The following is a 19,604-nucleotide window of genomic DNA, read 5'->3' as shown; positions in this document are numbered from 1 at the left end:
AGATGTCGGCTGAGTCCAATCATAAATGGCCTGGACTTTAACAGGGTCCATCTCGATAGTAGAAGGGGAAAAAATGAAACCCAAAAATGAAACCTTCTGAACTCCAAAGAGACATTTTGACCCCTTCACAAACAAAGAATTCGCACGAAGGACCTGGAACACCATTCTGACCTGCTTCACGTGAGACTCCCAATCATCCGAAAAGACCAAAATATCATCCAAATATACAATCAGGAATTTATCCAGGTACTCTCGGGAGATGTCATGCATAAAGGACTGAAATACTGATGGAGCATTGGAAAGCCCGAATGGCATAACCAGATACTCAAAATGGCCCTCGGGTGTATTAAATGCTGTTTTGCATTCATCGCCCTGTTTAATACGCACAAGATTATACGCACCACGAAGATCTATCTTGGTGAACCAACAAGCCCCCTTAATCCGAGCAAATAAATCAGACAGCAGCGGCAAAGGATACTGAAATTTGACTGTGATCTTATTAAGAAGGCGGTAATCAATACAAGGTCTCAAAGAACCATCCTTCTTGGCCACAAAAAAGAACCCTGCTCCCAATGGTGACGACGACGGGCGAATATGACCCTTCTCCAAGGATTCCTTTACATAACTCCGCATAGCGGCATGCTCTGGCACAGATAAATTGAACAGTCGGCCCTTAGGAAACTTACTACCAGGAATCAAATTGATAGCACAATCGCAATCCCTATGAGGAGGTAGGGCACTGGATTTGGGCTCATCAAATACATCCCGGTAATCCGACAAAAACTCCGGGACTTCAGAAGGGGTGGATGACGAAATAGACAAAAATGGAACATCACCATGTACCCCCTGACAACACCAGCTGGACACAGACATAGATTTCCAATCCAATACTGGATTATGGACCTGTAGCCATGGCAACCCCAAAACGACCACATCATGCAGATTATGCAACACCAAAAAAACGAATATCCTTCTGATGTGCAGGAGCAATGCACATGGTCAATTGGGTCCAGTACTGAGGCTTATTCTGGGCCAAAGGCGTAGCATCAATTCCTCTCAATGGAATAGGATACTGCAAGGGCTCCAAGAAAAAACCACAGCGCCTGGCAAACTCCAAGTCCATCAAATTCAGGGCAGCGCCTGAATCCACAAATGCCATAACAGAATAGGATGACAAAGAGCAAATCAGAGTAACGGACAAAAGAAATTTCGACTGTACCGTACCAATGGTGGCAGACCTAGCGAAACGCTTAGTGCGCTTAGGACAATCGGAGATAGCATGAGTGGAATCACCACAGTAAAAACACAGCCCATTCCGACGTCTGTGTTCTTGCCGTTCAGCTCTGGTCAAAGTCCTATCACATTGCATAGGCTCAGGTCTACGCTCAGATAATACCGCCAAATGGTGCACAGCTTTACGCTCACGCAAGCGTCGATGGATCTGAATGGCCAAAGACATAGACTCATTCAGACCAGCAGGCATGGGAAATCCCACCATGACATCCTTAAGGGCTTCAGAGAGACCCTTTCTGAAAATTGCTGCCAGGGCACATTCATTCCACTGAGTACAGACCACTTCCTAAACTTCTGACAATATATCTCTACCTCATCCTGACCCTGACACAGAGCCAGCAAGATTTTCTCTGCCTGATCCACTGAATTTGGTTCATCATAAAGCAATCCGAGCGCCAGAAAAAACGCATCAACATCACGCAATGCCGAATCTCCTGGCGCAAGGGAAAATGCCCAGTCTTGAGGGTCGCCCCGTAACAAAGAAATAATGATTTTCACTTGTTGAACAGGGTCACCTGAGGAGCGAGGTTTCAAAGCAAGAAACAATTTACAACTATTTTTGAAATTCAGAAACTTAGATCTATCCCCAAAAAACAAATCAGGAATTGGAATCCTAGGCTCTAACATCGGATTCTGAACCACAAAATCTTGAATGTTTTGTACCCTTGCAGTGAGATTATTCATACAAGAGGACAGACCTTGAATGTCCATATCTACACCTGTATCCTGAACCACCCAGAGGTAAAGGGGAAAAGAGAGACAAAACACACTGGAAAGAAAAAAAATGGTCTCAGAACTTCTCTTATCCCTCTATTGAGATGCATTAATACTTTGGGCCACCTGTACTGTTATGACCTGGTGGTAAGGACAATAATGGACCTGGTGGTTAAGAGCGCACGGAATGACCTGATAGTTACAAGTAATATAGGACGAGCTCTGAGACGTGGGAACTCTGCTGACCGCAATCCCTAATCCTATCACACACACTAGAAATAGCCATGGATTGCTCCTAACGCTCCCTATGCAACTCGGCACAGCCTAAGGAACTAGCTAGCCCTGAAGATAGAAAAATAAAGCCTACCTTGCCTCAGAGAAATTCCCCAAAGGAAAAGGCAGCCCCCCACATATAATGACTGTGAGTAAAGATGAAAATACAAACACAGAGATGAAATAGATTTAGCAAAGTGAGGCCCGACTTACTGAACAGACTGAGGATAGGAAAGGTAACTTTGCGGTCAGCACAAAAAAGTACAAAAAGACCACGCAGAGGGCGCAAAAGACCCTCCGCATCGACTCCCAGAGCTTCCAGCAAGCAAGACAAAAATCAAAATAGCAAGCTGGACAGAAAAATAGCAAACAAAGAAAAACAAGCAGGAACTTAGCTTCTGCTGGGAAGACAGGTCACAAGAACGATCCAGGAGAGAACTAGACCAATACTGGAACATTGACAGGTGGCATGGAGCAATGATCTAAGTGGAGTTAAATAGAGCAGCCAGCTAACGAATTAACCTCGTCACCTGTGGAAGGAAACTCAGAAGCCGCAGCCCCACTCACCACCAACAGAGGAAGCCCATGAACAGAACCAGCCGAAGTACCATTCATGACCACAGGAGGGAGCTCGACAACAGAATTCACAACACCGATGGTGTGGTAAATGGTATAGCAAAGAACGAGGACATAGGTTTGCAGTCTTTACCTGGTTTATAGTAGTAGCAGTTCACAGTCCAGAGTACCAAGTGCAGGGTAGCTGTGGTCCGGCTGGCTTGGAGGCAATAGGAGATCCCTCTCCCAGGTGAGGTCCGTAAGCCTTTCCTACTTGCGCTATTTAGTTGATTAGGTCCCTGCCGCTTGAAGCTCAGTGCAAGTCCCCCCTCTCCTGTCCTAAGACAGATGTCTGTACGATAGACAGTACGAGCCTGTTTATAGGGTCTCTATCATGATGCAGACTCTCAGGTTACTGCTTCACCTCAGACTTGATGCTGGCAATTGACATACAGTCCTATGCCCTCTGGTTCTGCTAAGTGTCCTAGAGTCCCACTATAGCCTTGGGCTCCTGGTTCTGCACTCTGGCTCCCAGGATGTCCTTCCGCTGTTCCCCTGCTGAGCCTCTTCCTCCTCTGTGCTTCTTCCCTCTAAGCTCCTCCACAATTCAACTCTCCTTCTGCTTCTCACTCTTTCCAGGGATAGCAGCTCCCTCGTGGCTGCTCGGCCCCTATGTCTGCTCCAGACATCCTTCTCCTATCCTCATTCCTCTACAACTCTCCAAGACTGACTGGCTCCTCCTCCAGACCAGAATACATAAAGTCTAAGGAAGCTCCCCTGAATCCAGGTCCTGAGCTCCCCTTCCGGGCTTAGATTCAGATGTGTTGAATGTGAGTGCCTTACCTGATAGAGAGAATCTCCCTTGCCTCCAAGCGTGACATCACCCTCCCCGAAAGGAAGGCAACATCACTGCAGCAACCGGCTACCTGGGGTGCTGCAGTTACACATGCGTACTACGATTCCATTCACTGTGGTGGTTACTAGTGATGAGCGAGTATACTCGTTGCTCAGGTTTTCCAGAGCACACTCGGGTGATCTCCAAGTATTTGTTAGTGCTCGGAGATTTAGTTTTCATCGCCTCAGCTGAATGATTTACAACTACTACCCAGCCTGAGTACATGTGGGGGTTGCCTGGTTGCTAGGGAATCCCCACATGTATTCAAGCTGTCTAGTAGCTGTAAATCATTCAGCTGTGGCGATGAAAACTAAATCTCCGAACACTAACAAATACTCAGAGACCACCCGAGCGTGCTCTGGAAAACCCTAGCAACGTGTATACTCGCTCATCACTAGTGGTTACACATGCGCACTACGCTTCCATTCACTGTCTATGGGAGTGGTGGTTACACATGCCTACTGTGAATCCCTTCACTGTCTATGGGAGTGGTGGTTACACATGCCCACTACGATTCCATTCACTGTCTATGGGAGTGGTGCTTACACATGCCCACTGTGATTCCCTTCACTGTCTATGGGAGTGGTGCACTGCTTACACATGCCCACTGTGATTCCCTTCACTGTCTATGGGAGTGGTGGTTACACATGCCCACTAAGATTCCATTCACTGTCTATGGGAGTGGTGGTTACACATGCGCACTACGATTCCATTCACTGTCTATGGGAGTGATGCTTACACATGCCCACTGTGATTCCCTTCAGTGTCTATGGAAGTGGTGGTTACACATGTCCACTACGAATCCATTCGCTGTCTTTGGGAGTGGTGGTTACACATGTGCGCTACGATTCTATTCACTGTCTATGGGAGTGGTGGTTAGACATGCACACTACCGCTCCATTCACTGTCTATCGGAGTGGTGGTTACACATGTGCACTAACGCTCCATTCACTGTCTATGGGAGTGGTGGTTACACATGCGCACTACCGCTCCATTCACTGTCTATGGGAGTGGTGGTTACACATGCACACTACCGCTCTATTCATTGTTTGTGGAAGTGGTGGTTACACATGCGCACTACCGATCCATTCATAGTCTATGGTAGTGGTGGTTACACATGCGCACTACCACTCCATTCACTGTCTATGAGAGTGCTGGTTATACATGCGCACTACTCCTCCAGCCACTGTCTATGAGAGTGGTGGTTACACATGCGCACTACTACTCCAGTCACTGTCTATGGGAGTGGTGAGTTACACATGCCCACTACTATTCCATTCACGGTCTATGGGAGTGGTGGCTACACATGTGCACTACGATTCTATTCACTGTCTATGGGAGTGGTGGTTACACATGCGCACTACCGCTCCATTCACTGTCTATGGGAGTGATGGTTACACATGTGCACTACCGCTCCATTCACTGTCTATAGGAGTGGTGGTTACATATGCACACTACTGCTCCATTCATTGTCTATGGTAGTGGTGGTTACACATGCACACTACGATTCCATTCACTGTCTATGGGAGTGGTGGTTACACATGCCCACTACGATTCCACTCACTGTCTATGGGAGTGGTGGTTACACATGCGCACTTCGATTCCATTCACTGTCTATAGGAGTGATGGTTACACATGCCCACTACAATTCCATTCACTGTCTATGGGAGTGGTGGTTACACATGCGCACTACGATTCCATTCACTGTCTATAGGAGTGATGGTTACGCATGCCCACTACAATTCCATTCACTGTCTATGGGAGCGGTGGTTACACATGCGCACTGTGATTCCCTTCAGTGTCTATGGAAGTGGTGGTTACACATGTCCACTACGAATCCATTCGCTGTCTTTGGGAGTGGTGGTTACACATGTGCGCTACGATTCTATTCACTGTCTATGGGAGTGGTGGTTAGACATGCACACTACCGCTCCATTCACTGTCTATCGGAGTGGTGGTTACACATGTGCACTAACGCTCCATTCACTGTCTATGGGAGTGGTGGTTACACATGCGCACTACCGCTCCATTCACTGTCTATGGGAGTGGTGGTTACACATGCACACTACCGATCCATTCATAGTCTATGGTAGTGGTGGTTACACATGCGCACTACCACTCCATTCACTGTCTATGAGAGTGCTGGTTATACATGCGCACTACTCCTCCAGCCACTGTCTATGAGAGTGGTGGTTACACATGCGCACTACTACTCCAGTCACTGTCTATGGGAGTGGTGAGTTACACATGCCCACTACTATTCCATTCACGGTCTATGGGAGTGGTGGCTACACATGTGCACTACGATTCTATTCACTGTCTATGGGAGTGGTGGTTACACATGCGCACTACCGCTCCATTCACTGTCTATGGGAGTGATGGTTACACATGTGCACTACCGCTCCATTCACTGTCTATAGGAGTGGTGGTTACATATGCACACTACTGCTCCATTCATTGTCTATGGTAGTGGTGGTTACACATGCACACTACGATTCCATTCACTGTCTATGGGAGTGGTGGTTACACATGCCCACTACGATTCCACTCACTGTCTATGGGAGTGGTGGTTACACATGCGCACTTCGATTCCATTCACTGTCTATAGGAGTGATGGTTACACATGCCCACTACAATTCCATTCACTGTCTATGGGAGTGGTGGTTACACATGCGCACTACGATTCCATTCACTGTCTATAGGAGTGATGGTTGCGCATACCCACTACAATTCCATTCACTGTCTATGGGAGCGGTGGTTACACATGCGCACTACGATTCCATTCACTGTCTATAGGAGTGATGGTTACACATAACCTCTACAATTCCATTCACTGTCTATGGGAGTGGTGGTTACACATGCGCACTACGATTCCATTCACTGTCTATAGGAGTGATGGTTACACATGCCCACTACAATTCCATTCACTGTCTATGGGAGCGGTGGTTACACATGCGCACTACGATTCCATTCACTGTCTATAGCAGTGTAACCACCACTCCCATAGACGGTGATAGTTGTATTTACTAGAGATGTTTTATTATTTCATCGGGGACGGTCCCTTTAACTTCCCCCTGCGCTCCAGAGCGGTCCGGGTCGTCAATCCTCCGGCGAGTTTACAGCGGCGAGTGTAGCGGAGGGAGCCCTACATGTCCATTAAACACCTTATCTGAGGAATTTAATGCCTTTTTATTTTACGATCCTGTTTACTGCCAACTGCTTCTGTTTTACAATCATGCATATTTAAACCAAACGGGTGTATTAATGTTTTATTTATCGCTGCCTTCAAGAGTGCCTGTTATCCTCCGCGTTCGTGTAGCGTGGGCAATAAGTGAGTGGAGAGGGGGGAGAGGAATCGTGCCGTGGCTCGCATGACACCTATCTATGCCATGGGGGCAGCCAGGATGCCCCACCGACAGCAGCCACCCACAATGCATTGCTATACTTCCTATAACAATGGATTTTTTGTTTTCGATTTTTAGGTGGGCCAAAGGCGGCGTGATCATCGAAGCGGCCAGGGACAGCTCGTATGAGACGCAAGTGGATTATACGTTTTTCACTGAGCCGGTCTCCTGTGAAGTGCACAATGAGGTCGGAAGCACGAACGTCAGCACTCTGGTGGATGTACAGTGTGAGTGAAGCTGAGAACTACACAGTCCAGCATGCCCTGGGACATTTTTTATGCTGAATCTGCTATAGACTCCATGGAGCCACATGAGAAGACACCAGTCTTCCAACCCAAGAGCTTAAAGGGACTATTCCCATCTGCATCAGTGGGTATATTCCGACTGATATACAGCTTATATACAGTGCATTCTCTCCAGCTCAAGGCTGCGGTAATCAGAGGGAGGGGACACATCATCATTTCACTTTCTACAGTCTTTATATATTAATCCCCCGATGTCTTTAATCAATCAGAGCGAGCACTCCTCATTTGCATGACAATTATCACCATTTATTTTGACGAGTCTTTTGAACTTATTTATTTCCCTCAGGAAGAGGCATTTTTTGCGTATTGAACTTACATGGCGGACATCGTTCTTGTACGCCCCAAGTGTTAAGCGACTTTTGTAACAAAAATTGGGCGGGAAAACAATATCCTTTCTTTTTTTTATGGCCACTTAGTCACCAAAGGTCCCAGCAGTGGACCCACCTCATTGTTGTGGGGTACTAGTCCCTGAACACTATGGTTGTTTAACAGCCATTAACCCCTTAACGACCTTTGCTTTGATGTGAATATATCAAAGGTCATGTCCAGTCGCACTCCATGCAGGACGCTAACAGCCACGGGTGGAATCGCAATCCACCCGTGGCTGTTAACATGGTAAATGCCGCTGTCAATCTCTGACAGGGGCATTTAACATGCTCGCCCCGGGATGTGCAGAAGAGCCCTGTGGTTGTCATTGCTGCATCACTCTGAGCGCCGCCCTATGGACAGAGAAAGAAAATGGAAACACCAAAATTATGTTTTTTTTGGTTGCAGCAACATTACAATAAAATACAATAACGGAAGATCATATCTACACCAATATGGTATTAATAAAAACATCAGCTCGGCACGCAAAGAATAAGCCCTCACCCAACCCCAGATACCGAAAAACGGAGATGCTACAGATCTCGGAAAATGGCGCTTTTTTGTTGTTGCAACTTTTGGATTTTTTTTCACCACTTAAGTAAAAAAGAACCTAGTCATGTTTGGTGTCTATGAACTGGTAATGACCTGGAGAATCACAATGGCAGGTCAGTTTTAGCATTTGGTGAACATAATGAAAAAAAACCCAAAGAATTATGGAATTGCATTTTTCTTGCAATTTCACCGCACTTTGAATTTTTTTTCCCATTTTCCAGTACACAATATGGCAAAATGGTGTCGTTCAAAAGTACAACTCGTCCCGCAAAAACAAGCCCTTACATGGCCATATTGACCAAAAATTAAGAAAGTTATAGCTCTGGGAAGAAGGGAAGCGAAAAACCTAAACTCAAAAACCAAAAATCCCACGGTCGTAAGGGGTTAAGTTCCTTTCCACCAATTGGGCATGCCTTTACTATATTTCCCTGCAGTGGACCAGCTCATTATTGGGGGAACTAGTCCCTGATTGCTGTGGCTGTTCAGCATCCACAACCACTTTAAGTCTTAATAATCAATTTTGTAATAAAGGCCACTTTTCAGTCCTGACAGGGAATAGAAACCGCCCAGTGAGCACAGCCTGCTGATCCAATCGTTCCCTCCCCTGCTTAGAAAATTGGGCAGGCCAAACAATTGTCTTTTTTTTCTTGGGGTCTACTTACCAAAGGTCCCAGCATCTTCGATTTTGGGGGTGACAGGTTCCCTGTAAGCACAGGCTGCTGTTCCAGTGGTTCTTGCCCCTGACTAGAAAATTGGGTGGGAAAATAAGTTCCTTTCTTTTTTTATGGACCTTTTAGATGGTCCATATATAAGCTTCCACTTAGCTCCTTGTTTCGTTGTTCTGTGCCAACAACCGTTTATTAGTGTCCCCTACCATATCCTCAATTTTGTCTGTTAGAGCATGAGATGCGGCTGGAGGTCACTTTGTCATTCTGAAAAATAATTAAAAACTGCTCCTTAGAAAGGAAGTAAGACTCTTTTTTTAGAGAAGTGATTAAAGAAAAAAAAAATTACAATTCTGAAAAATTAGAAAACGCATTCCTTATTCTTTTGAAGACGGTGAGGGAATCCATCTCTCTGGTGATACGCTTTTGATTTATAATGTTCTCTCGCTTTGGTACTATGGATGGGCATGAATAAGTAATGCTCAATACCCCTGACATAGGACGGGGAGTTCTATTTTAAGAGATTGCCTGAGCGAGTTCTTCACTTCCTGCGAACGCCTAGGGACCCCCACTAATGATGTGAATGCTTCTCTCGACAGTTGCCCCCAGAATCGTTGTTGAGCCCAAGCCTGCAATAACGGACATGGGCTCTGACGTAACCCTGACCTGTATCTGGACGGGAAATCCTCCACTTACTTTAACGTGGACCAAGAAAGGCTCAAATATGGTGAGTAGGTCATAGTCTTTTAGGCTGTCCATAAAAACAGTCCTCAACACAGCGTATTTCAGAAAGATAACCGTGTTGACCAATTACACAAAAAGGCTTACAGGGACTTGCCACTTCCCATAAGTATGTAATTTTTTATCTACTGTAAATGCCACGTTTCACCTGAATCTGATGCTGTTTTTCTTTTGTTCCTGAGCCTCTCCGTTCCTGAGATATGGCCCCTTCTGCTGTAGATATAAATATAGTCTGATTATCTAAGTGGGCGTGGTCATGAACAAGGCGCCCACAGTTGGTGACCACACCCACTTTACTTACAAGACTAGCTTTATATGCAGGGAAGAGAGGGCCGTATCTGAAGAATGGAGTGGCGTAGGAACAAGAGAAAAACAACTCCGGCTTCAAGAGAACAGCAACTTTTACACCACGTACAAAAATTACATATTTATGGCAACTGATAGCTCCCCCTTTAAGCCTTTTTATGAAATTGGTTTTAGAGTATGTCCTGATGTACAGCTCATAAGCAATGTGCAATGAGATTTAGTGTACGATACCTTTTAGGGTTGTAGTTAGCTGCAATACCAACCATAGCCTATATGAAAAGTATGGCGTTGTGCTCGGTGCCCAGAGTCAGACCTCTAACGATCTTCAATATTCTAGAAAAGATTGCACAGACAGTCTTAATCTCTTGTTTTCAGGTCTTAAGCAACAGTAACCAATTATTTCTGAAGTCTGTGAGCCAGGAAGATGCAGGGCAGTACGTCTGCAAAGCCATTGTTCCCCGTATCGGAGTGGGAGAAAGGGAGGTGACGTTGTTCGTCAATGGTGAGTATCTTTTCCAAGTTGAATCATTTGAAAAAGAGTGGTTGCTATGGATACACTGTCCAACAGTTACAATCTTTTAAACGGTGTTGCCAGGCAATTTGTCAATAGCAACCAGTCTTAGATTACTGAAAGTGTTCATTTTTAGACCAAATTGACAAAATGTTAAGGGATGGGTAGCCTTCAAACTGCTCAAACCACACCACGGAGAACCCCTTTAATGCTAGAACCTCTAATAATATAAATTTTTAGAACCGATATAATTCTTTTTTATAGAACCGAAAAAAAATTATATTTTGTAGATTGCAATGCATATTGTAAAGTCAACAAAAAATAAATACAAGTCACAGTACACGGAGGAAAATAGTAAAAAACAGAATAAATTATTGAAGAAAAAATAAATACAAGCCCTTTAACAGCTCTTAAGCCCCAAATTTCTGCGTGATCATGTAGGCAATTTTTTTTAAAAACTTTAGGGCAGATTCTCCATATTGTGCGAAAATTTACTGGCGAAATAGCAGAGCGTCACCATTAGTTACAGTGGGGCAAAAAAGTATTTAGTCAGTCAGCAATAGTGCAAGTTCCACCACTTAAAAAGATGAGAGGCGTCTGTAATTTACATCATAGGTAGACCTCAACTATGGGAGACAAACTGAGAAAAAAAAATCCAGAAAATCACATTGTCTGTTTTTTTATCATTTTATTTGCATATTATGGTGGAAAATAAGTATTTGGTCAGAAACAAAATTTCATCTCAATACTTTGTAATATATCCTTTGTTGGCAATGACAGAGGTCAAACCTTTTTCTGTAAGTCTTCACAAGGTTGCCACACACTGTTGTTGGTATGTTGGTTCATTCCTCCATGCAGATCTCCTCTAGAGCAGTGATGTTTTTGGCTTTTTGCTTGGCAACACGGACTTTCAACTCCCTCCAAAGGTTTTCTATAGGGTTGAGATCTGGAGACTGGCTAGGCCACTCCAGGACCTTGAAATGCTTCTTACGAAGCCACTCCTTCGTTGCCCTGGCGGTGTGCTTTGGATTATTGTCATGTTGAAAGACCCAGCCACGTTTCATCTTCAAAGCCCTTGCTGATGGAAGGAGGTTTGCACTCAAAATCTCACGATACATGGCCCCATTCATTCTTTCATGTACCCGGATCAGTCGTCCTGGCCCCTTTGCAGAGAAACAGCCCCAAAGCATGATGTTTCCACCACCATGCTTTACAGTAGGTATGGTGTTTGATGGTTGCAACTCAGTATTCTTTTTCCTCCAAACACGACAAGTTGTGTTTCTACCAAACAGTTCCAGTTTGGTTTCATCAGACCATTGGACATTCTCCCAAAACTCCTCTGGATCATCCAAATGCTCTCTAGCAAACTTCAGACGGGCCCGGACATGTACTGGCTTAAGCAGTGGGACATGTCTGGCACTGCAAGATCTGAGTCCATGGTGGCGTAGTGTGTTACTTATGGTAGGCCTTGTTACATTGGTCCAAGCTCTCTGCAGTTCATTCACTAGGTCCCCCCGCGTGGTTCTGGGATTTTTGCTCACCGTTCTTGTGATCATTCTGACCCCACGGGGTGGGATTTTGCGTGGAGCCCCAGATCGAGGGAGATTATCAGTGGTCTTGTATGTCTTCCATTTTCTAATTATTGCTCCCACTGTTGATTTCTTCACTCCAAGCTGGTTGGCTATTGCAGATTCAGTCTTCCCAGCCTGGTGCAGGGCTACAATTTTGTTTCTGGTGTCCTTTGACAGCTCTTTGGTCTTCACCATAGTGGAGTTTGGAGTCAGACTGTTTGAGGGTGTGCACAGGTGTCTTTTTATACTGATAACAAGTTTAAACAGGTGCCATTACTACAGGTAATGAGTGGAGGAAAGAGGAGACTCTTAAAGAAGAAGTTACAGGTCTGTGAGAGCCAGAAATCTTGATTGTTTGTTTCTGACCAAATACTTATTTTCCACCATAATATGCAAATAAAATGATAAAAAAACAGACAATGTGATTTTCTGGATTTTTTTTTCTCAGTTTGTCTCCCATAGTTGAGGTCTACCTATGATGTAAATTACAGACGCCTCTCATCTTTTTAAGTGGTGGAACTTGCACTATTGCTGACTGACTAAATACTTTTTTGCCCCACTGTACATCTATTCTGAGCTGATGGTGAGAGAAGCCACTAATCCTACAATGATCTCTGGCGGCGCAGCCTGAGCCTTCCCAGACTGACCCTTCATGAGAACTCGTGAAGTGAGGAAAGAAAGCGGCAACGTACGGGACATGCGGCATCCATCCGAGGAATACCCACATCGGTAAAACTGGCACAAGCAAATTACAAGCAGAGATAAAATCAGCAGATTGGACGATAAAACAAAGAAGGATATAAAACAAGTAGTGCTTATTATGCCTAATGTGGTAGAAAATTCGTCCGGTTTGCATTAATTCCCCCTGATGAGATAATGGGCATGAACGTCGCCCTAATCTGTCTCAGAAAGAGAAGCCTGTCCACCTGAGGACGACCTTAAAGGGGGCCAGATAGACCCCAAATCAAGAACATCCCCTAAAAGTTTTAGTTAAAATATACATGTGAAATGAATGTGGAAGCCCAGCGACCACTGACAGTAACATCAGCACATGTCCATCCTTCCAAGGTCCTCCGATGATCACCAGCGAAGGCGTGCAGTACGCAGTGCGAGGCGGAGTGGGGAAAGTAGAGTGCTTTATCGGAAGCACTCCACCTCCTGACCGGATTGTGAGTACAATGTTTTTGACATCATCACTCCTTTTGTTTCCATGCATACCACAATTGCTGACATTTGTCCTGGTGGGATTGAGGGTCATCTTTCTATCCATGGCTACCCAGAACATATACCTCTTTAATGTGATTGTGTGGACATGCATCAGTGGTGTAAGCGTGGGGGGTGTAGAGGACTCGCTGACTCTTAGGACAGCTGTACTATATATTGTGCCATTGTTATTGTGGCTGTCGGAGCTTCAGAAGCACTCTACCACCTGGCCCCATTGTATGTCTTTATCTTCTGTCCACGTTTCCATGTTTGACTTACAAGTTGTAGTTACATTTGTCCTGGTGGGATTGAGGAGATCTTTCAATTCCTGGCTAACAGCATAGAGACTCTAAAGATTAGCAAGTGAAAGAATATTACTATTTAGATTGTTTGAAGAAGTGTCAGTGGTTTACCTTTAGAGAATACCGAGAATACGTCCACCCCTAAGACACCTGTATTTGAGATCATAAGTGATGTATCATGGTGGCAAGTCCACGTCTCTGGATGAAGGACTCTGCATTCTCTCTGCATCGTAAGTAAATATAAGTACAAATTCATTCCATGTTCCCTGGTGGGATTGAGGGAGATCTTTCTATGATTGGCTAACTCTATAAAATAGCAAATAGAAATCCTTTTAGATTGCATAGATATGTGTAATTTTCATGGGTGCAAAGGCTGCAGTGACCCCTAAGACAGCTGTACTACTATATCATCAGAGATGAATTAAGATCACTAGAGGACATGCTTTTTTTTTTTAGCTGGTCCTCTATACCGAAATCATAGTGCGAGTATTTTATCAGAAGCACGCGGCCGTTTGACAAGTTTTGAGCATGTTTTGACATCATCCTTACTTGTTTCGATGTAGCCTAATGTCCTGGTGGGATTGAGGTGGATCTTTATATCCATGGCTAACTTTCTTGAGACTCTGAGAGTAGTAAACAAATAAGTACTTTGATAGTATGTAGACAGGTAAGTGGTGTACTTGTAGGGGATGTAGAGTGCGGTGACCCCTAGGACAGCTGTACTAATATAACGGGAGCGATGTATTGAAAGCAACTGGTAAGTGTAGGGTTTTCACCCCGTCAAAAGTTTATTTTCTTAAGTAGTGTCTGGAAATGCAATATATAGCAGGTTTAACGTACTCTTCACTGTATTAATCTGGAGCAGCAGACCTCAGTATTGCAATTCCAGGTCTGAACTCTACATGATTAAAGTTTCGACCACCCTTGGAGGAAAGGGATATATGGCAATTATTTCTTTTATGGGGTTTGCTCGGCTGATGAATGATTATTCCAATAATCACATCTTGCTGATGAGACAACGACCCTGCGCTTATAACCTGGAGCCATCTCCTCAGCAGTGGCGCCACCTATCTGACCATTGCAGTACTTCACGCCTGGTTTTTCTTGTCTTTTGGAAATATAACAGTCAGAGAAGCCATAGAGGATACATATATATGACGGCTTCAGAAGCCAGAGCCCTGGCGCAGATGAATGCAGTGGTCGCTCCCACCTCTCCGGATATATATGTCTTTTTGCATTAATTAAAGTGCAAATTTGTGCTGGCTTCACAGCTGCCTCACCATAAAGTCCCGAGGGAGACGCGTTTTCCAAACAGCATCCACTGCGGCTGAAATCATTTTATCACGGCTTACAAAATGAAGTGTTTAGCAGAGGAAGCGACTGAGGAGAATTCATTATAGGCTTTTCAGTGATTTGGATTTTCCAGTTAACCATTACAGATCTGCGAAGCTCTGGAGAGAAATTGCCGCGTCTCCCAAGGCTGCTCTATTAGAGAGGCCATTCTCCCTGTGGTTATTGGATTATTAGTAAAGCACCATAGCCAAACATCGAGTCAGTACGGAAATTAGAAAAAAATTACTATTAATAAATGACTGAGAACACTGATGATTCCAGAACAAGAAATAACTTCACAGCCAAATGTTACAAAATACTTTTGAAATGTAAAAAAAAATGTAAAAATATGTGTTCCAAAACCAAAAATCAAATTTTTTAAGTGCCATAAGAAGCCACTTTCCATGGTGCGCACTTTTTTTTGTATATTTTCTATTAGAAGATAAGACTTTATTCTTCAGCCACATCATATGTAAATCGCTGCCAATCAATCTGATGGGTGGTCACAGGCATCTGGAAAAAAACTGTAGCTCACTTTCAGTTCCCATTAGGCTGCTTTCATACATCAGTTTTTTGCCATCAATCACGATCCGTCGAATGTTGAAAAAAACGGATCCGTCACAGATTGTGAAAAACGGATCTGTTTTTTTTTTTTCCATATTCGACTAGTGATCCAGCTAAATGGATCCTAAAAAAAATCTGAGCATGCTCAGTTAAAAAAAACGGAATCCGTATCCGGATTCCGTCATTTAACGGATCCGGCATCATAGGTTTCCATTCTAGCAAATGACGGATGGCGACGGATCCATCGCTGTCCGTTTTTTCGACGAACACAAAAAACGTTGCTATGTCTGTTTTCTCCAGCCGCCGGAAAAACAATTTTTGACGGATCCGGTGAAAAACAGATGAAACGTGAGGCCATCTGTCCCAATCCGTCGCTAATACAAGTCTATGAGAAAAAAAAAGGGTCCGGTGGCAACTTTTGCCAGATCCGTTTTTTTCAAATTTCGCCGGATTGTAACTGATGGCAAAAAACTGATGTGTGAAAGCAGCCTAAGGTTGCCGTCACACTATCAGTATTTGGTCAGTATTTTACATCAGTATTTGTAGCCAAAACCAGGAGTGGAACAAATAGAGGAAAAGTATAATAGAAACATATGCACCACTTCTGTATTTATCACCCACTCATGGTTTTGGCTGAGAAATACTGATGTAAAATACTGACCAAATACTGCCAGTGTGACGGCAGCCTCACACTTTACATCTCCTATTTTTGCGCACTCTTGAGTTCCAGCGTATGCATATTTCATGCTGCTCCGTTTGGCAAAGTGGGATCATTGAGGCATTAACCCCTTTCTGCCATTAGACGTACTATTGCGTCCATGTGGGGTGGGCTTTACTTCCCAAGGACGCAATAGTACGTCATGTGCGATCGGCAGCGCTCACGGGGGGAGCGCCGCCGATCGCGGCCGGGTGTCAGCTGTTTATCGCAGCTGACATCCGGCACTATGTGCCAGGAGCGGTCACGGACCGCCCCCGGCACATTAACCCCCGGCACACCGCGATCAAAGATGATCGCGATGTGCCGGCGGTACAGGGAAGCACCGCGCAGGGAGGGGGCTCCCTGCGGGCTTCCCTGAGCCCCCCGCAGCAACGCGATGTGATCGCGTTGCTGCGAGGGTCTCACCTCCCTCCCTGCTCCCTCCAGCCCCGGATCCAAGATGGCCGCGGATCCGGGTCCTGCAGGGAGGGAGGTGGCATCACAGAGCCTGCTCAGAGCAGGCACTGTGAAGCAGCCTGCACTCCTATCAGATCAGTGATCTGACAGAGTGCTGTGCAAACTGTCAGATCACTGATCTGTGATGTCCCCCCCTGGGACAAAGTAAAAAAGTAAAAAAAAAAATTTCAAATGTGTAAAAAAAAATAAAAAAAAATATTCCAAAATAATGAAAAAAAAAAAAAAATATTATTCCCATAAATACATTTCTTTATCTAAATAAAAAAAACAAAACAATAAAAGTACACATATTTAGTATCGCCGCGTCCGTAACGGCCCGACCTATAAAACTGGCCCACTAGTTAACCCCTTCAGTAAACACCGTAAGAAAAAAAAAAAAAAAACGAGGCAAAAAACAACGCTTGATAATCATACTGCCGAACAAAAAGTGGAATAACACGCGATCAAAAAGACAGATATAACTAACCATGGTACCGCTGAAAACGTCATCTTGTCCCGCAAAAAACGAGCCGCCATACAGCATCATCAGCAAAAAAATAAAAAAGTTATAGTCCTGAGAATAAAGCGATGCAAAAATAATTATTTTTTCTATAAAATAGTTTTTATCGTATAAAAGCGCCAAAACATAAAAAAATGATATAAATGAGGTGTCGCTGTAATCGTACTGACCCGAAGAATAAAACTGCTTCATCAATTTTACCAAACGCGGAACGGTATAAACGCCTCCCCCAAAAGAAATTCATGAATAGCTGGTTTTTGGTCATTCTGCCTCACAAAAATCGGAATAAAAAGCGATCAAAAAATGTCACGTGCCCGAAAATGTTACCAATAAAAACATCAACTCGTCCCGCAAAAACCAAGACCTCACATGACTCTGTGGACCAGAATATAGAAAAATTATAGCTCTCAAAATGTGGTAACGCAAAAAATATTTTTTGCAATAAAAAGCGTCTTTCAGTGTGTGACGGCTGCCAATCATAAAAATCCGCTAAAAAACCCGCTATAAAAGTAAATCAAACCCCCCTTCATCACCCCCTTAGTTAGGGAAAAATTAAAAAAATGTATTTATTTCCATTTTCCCATTAGGGCTAGGGTTAGAGTTAGGGCTAGGGTTAGGGCTAGGGTTAGGGCTAGGGTTAGGGCTAGGGTTAGGGCTAGGGCTAGGGCTAGGGTTAGGGCTAGGGTTAGGGCTAGGGCTAGGGTTAGGGTTAGGGCTAGGGTTAGGGCTAGGGTTAGGGCTAAGGTTAGGGCTAGGGTTAGGGTTAGGGTTAGGGCTAGGGTTAGGGCTAGGGTTAGGGTTAGGGCTAGGGTTAGGGCTAGGGCTAGGGCTAGGGTTAGGGCTAGGGTTAGGGCTAGGGTTAGGGCTAGGGCTAGGGCTAGGGTTAGGGTTAGGGCTAGGGTTAGGGTTAGGGTTGGGGCTACAGTTAGGGTTGGGGCTAAAGTTACAGTTAGGGTTTAGATTACATTTACGGTTGGGAATAGGGTTGGGATTAGGGTTAGGGGTGTGTCAGGGTTAGAGGTGTGGTTAGGGTTACTGTTGGGATTAGGGTTAGGGATGTGTTTGGATTAGGGTTTCAGTTATAATTGGGGGGTTTCCACTGTTTAGGCACATCAGGGGCTCTCCAAACGCGACATGGCGTCTGATCTCAATTCCAGCCAATTCTGCGTTGAAAAAGTAAAACAGTGCTTCTTCCCTTCCGAGCTCTCCCGTGTGCCCAAGCAGGGGTTTACCCCAACATATGGGGTATCAGCGTACTCAGGACAAATAGGACAACAACTTTTGGGGTCCAATTTCTCCTGCTACCCTTGGGAAAATACAAAACTCGGGGCTAAAACATATTTTTTGTGGGAAAAAAAAGATTTTTTATTTTCACGGCTCTGCGTTATAAACTGTAGTGAAACACTTGGGGGTTCAAAGTTCTCACAACACATCTAGATTAGTTCCCTGGGGGGTCTAGTTTCCAATATGGGGTCACTTGTGGGGGGTTTCTACTGTTTAGGTACATTAGGGGTTCTGCAAATGCAATGTGACGTCTGCAGACCATTCCATCTAAGTCTGCATTCCAAATGGCGCTCCTTCCCTTCCGAGCTCTGCCATGCGCTCAAACGTTGGTTTCCCCCAACATACGGGGTATCAGCGTACTCAGGACAAATTGGACAACAACTTTTGGGGTCGAATTTCTCCTCTTACCCTCGGGAAAATACAAAACTGGGGGCTAAAAAATAATTTTGGGGGGAAAGATTTTTTTTTTTAATTTTCACGGCTCTGCGTTACAAACTGTAGTGAAACACTTGGGGGTTCAAAGCTATCACAACACATCTAGATGAGTTCCTTAGGGGGTCTAGTTTCCAAAATGGTGTCACTTGTGGGAGGTTTCTACTGTTTAGGTACATTAGGGGCTCTGCAAATGCAATGTGACACCTGCAGACCATTCCATCTAAGTCCTCATTCCAAATGGAGCTCCTTCCCTTCCGAGCCCTCCCATGCGCCCAAACAGTGGTTCCCCCCCACATATGGGGTATCAGCGCACTCAGGACAAATTGGACAACAAATTGTGGGGTCGAATTTCTCCTTTTACCCTCGGAAAAATACAAAACTGGGGGCTAAAAAATAATTTTTGTGGGAAAAAATTTTTGTTTTATTTTTACGGCTCTCCATTATAAACTTCTGTGAAGCCCTTGGTGGGTCAAAGCGCTCAGCACACATCTAGATAAGTTCCTAAGGGGGTCTACTTTCCAAAATGGTGTCACTTGTGGGGGGTTTCTACTGTTTAGGTACATTAGGGGCTCTGCAAACGCAATGTGACACCTGCAGACCATTCCATCTAAGTCTGCATTCAAATGGCACTCCTTCCCTTCTGAGCCCTCCCATGTGCCC

General features: G+C 44.6%; 1 protein-coding gene across 1 annotated transcript in view; it reads left to right on the top strand.

Annotated features, from left to right (window-relative positions):
- The window catches only part of KIRREL1 (kirre like nephrin family adhesion molecule 1), a 275,415-nt gene that overhangs the window by 246,698 nt on the left and 9,113 nt on the right, over positions 1 to 19,604 (top strand). The window contains exons 7-10 of the mRNA XM_069728055.1: positions 7,213 to 7,361; positions 9,622 to 9,749; positions 10,445 to 10,571; positions 13,220 to 13,320. Of these exons, the coding sequence (XP_069584156.1) occupies positions 7,213 to 7,361; positions 9,622 to 9,749; positions 10,445 to 10,571; positions 13,220 to 13,320 (505 nt within the window). The remainder of the gene's footprint in view (positions 1 to 7,212; positions 7,362 to 9,621; positions 9,750 to 10,444; positions 10,572 to 13,219; positions 13,321 to 19,604) is intronic.

Source organism: Ranitomeya imitator, chromosome 1, assembly GCF_032444005.1.
Source record: "Ranitomeya imitator isolate aRanImi1 chromosome 1, aRanImi1.pri, whole genome shotgun sequence".
NCBI classification, from domain to species: domain Eukaryota; kingdom Metazoa; phylum Chordata; class Amphibia; order Anura; family Dendrobatidae; genus Ranitomeya; species Ranitomeya imitator.
Note: the sequence above shows the minus strand (reverse complement) of the source record. Positions and strands in the feature narration are given on the sequence as shown.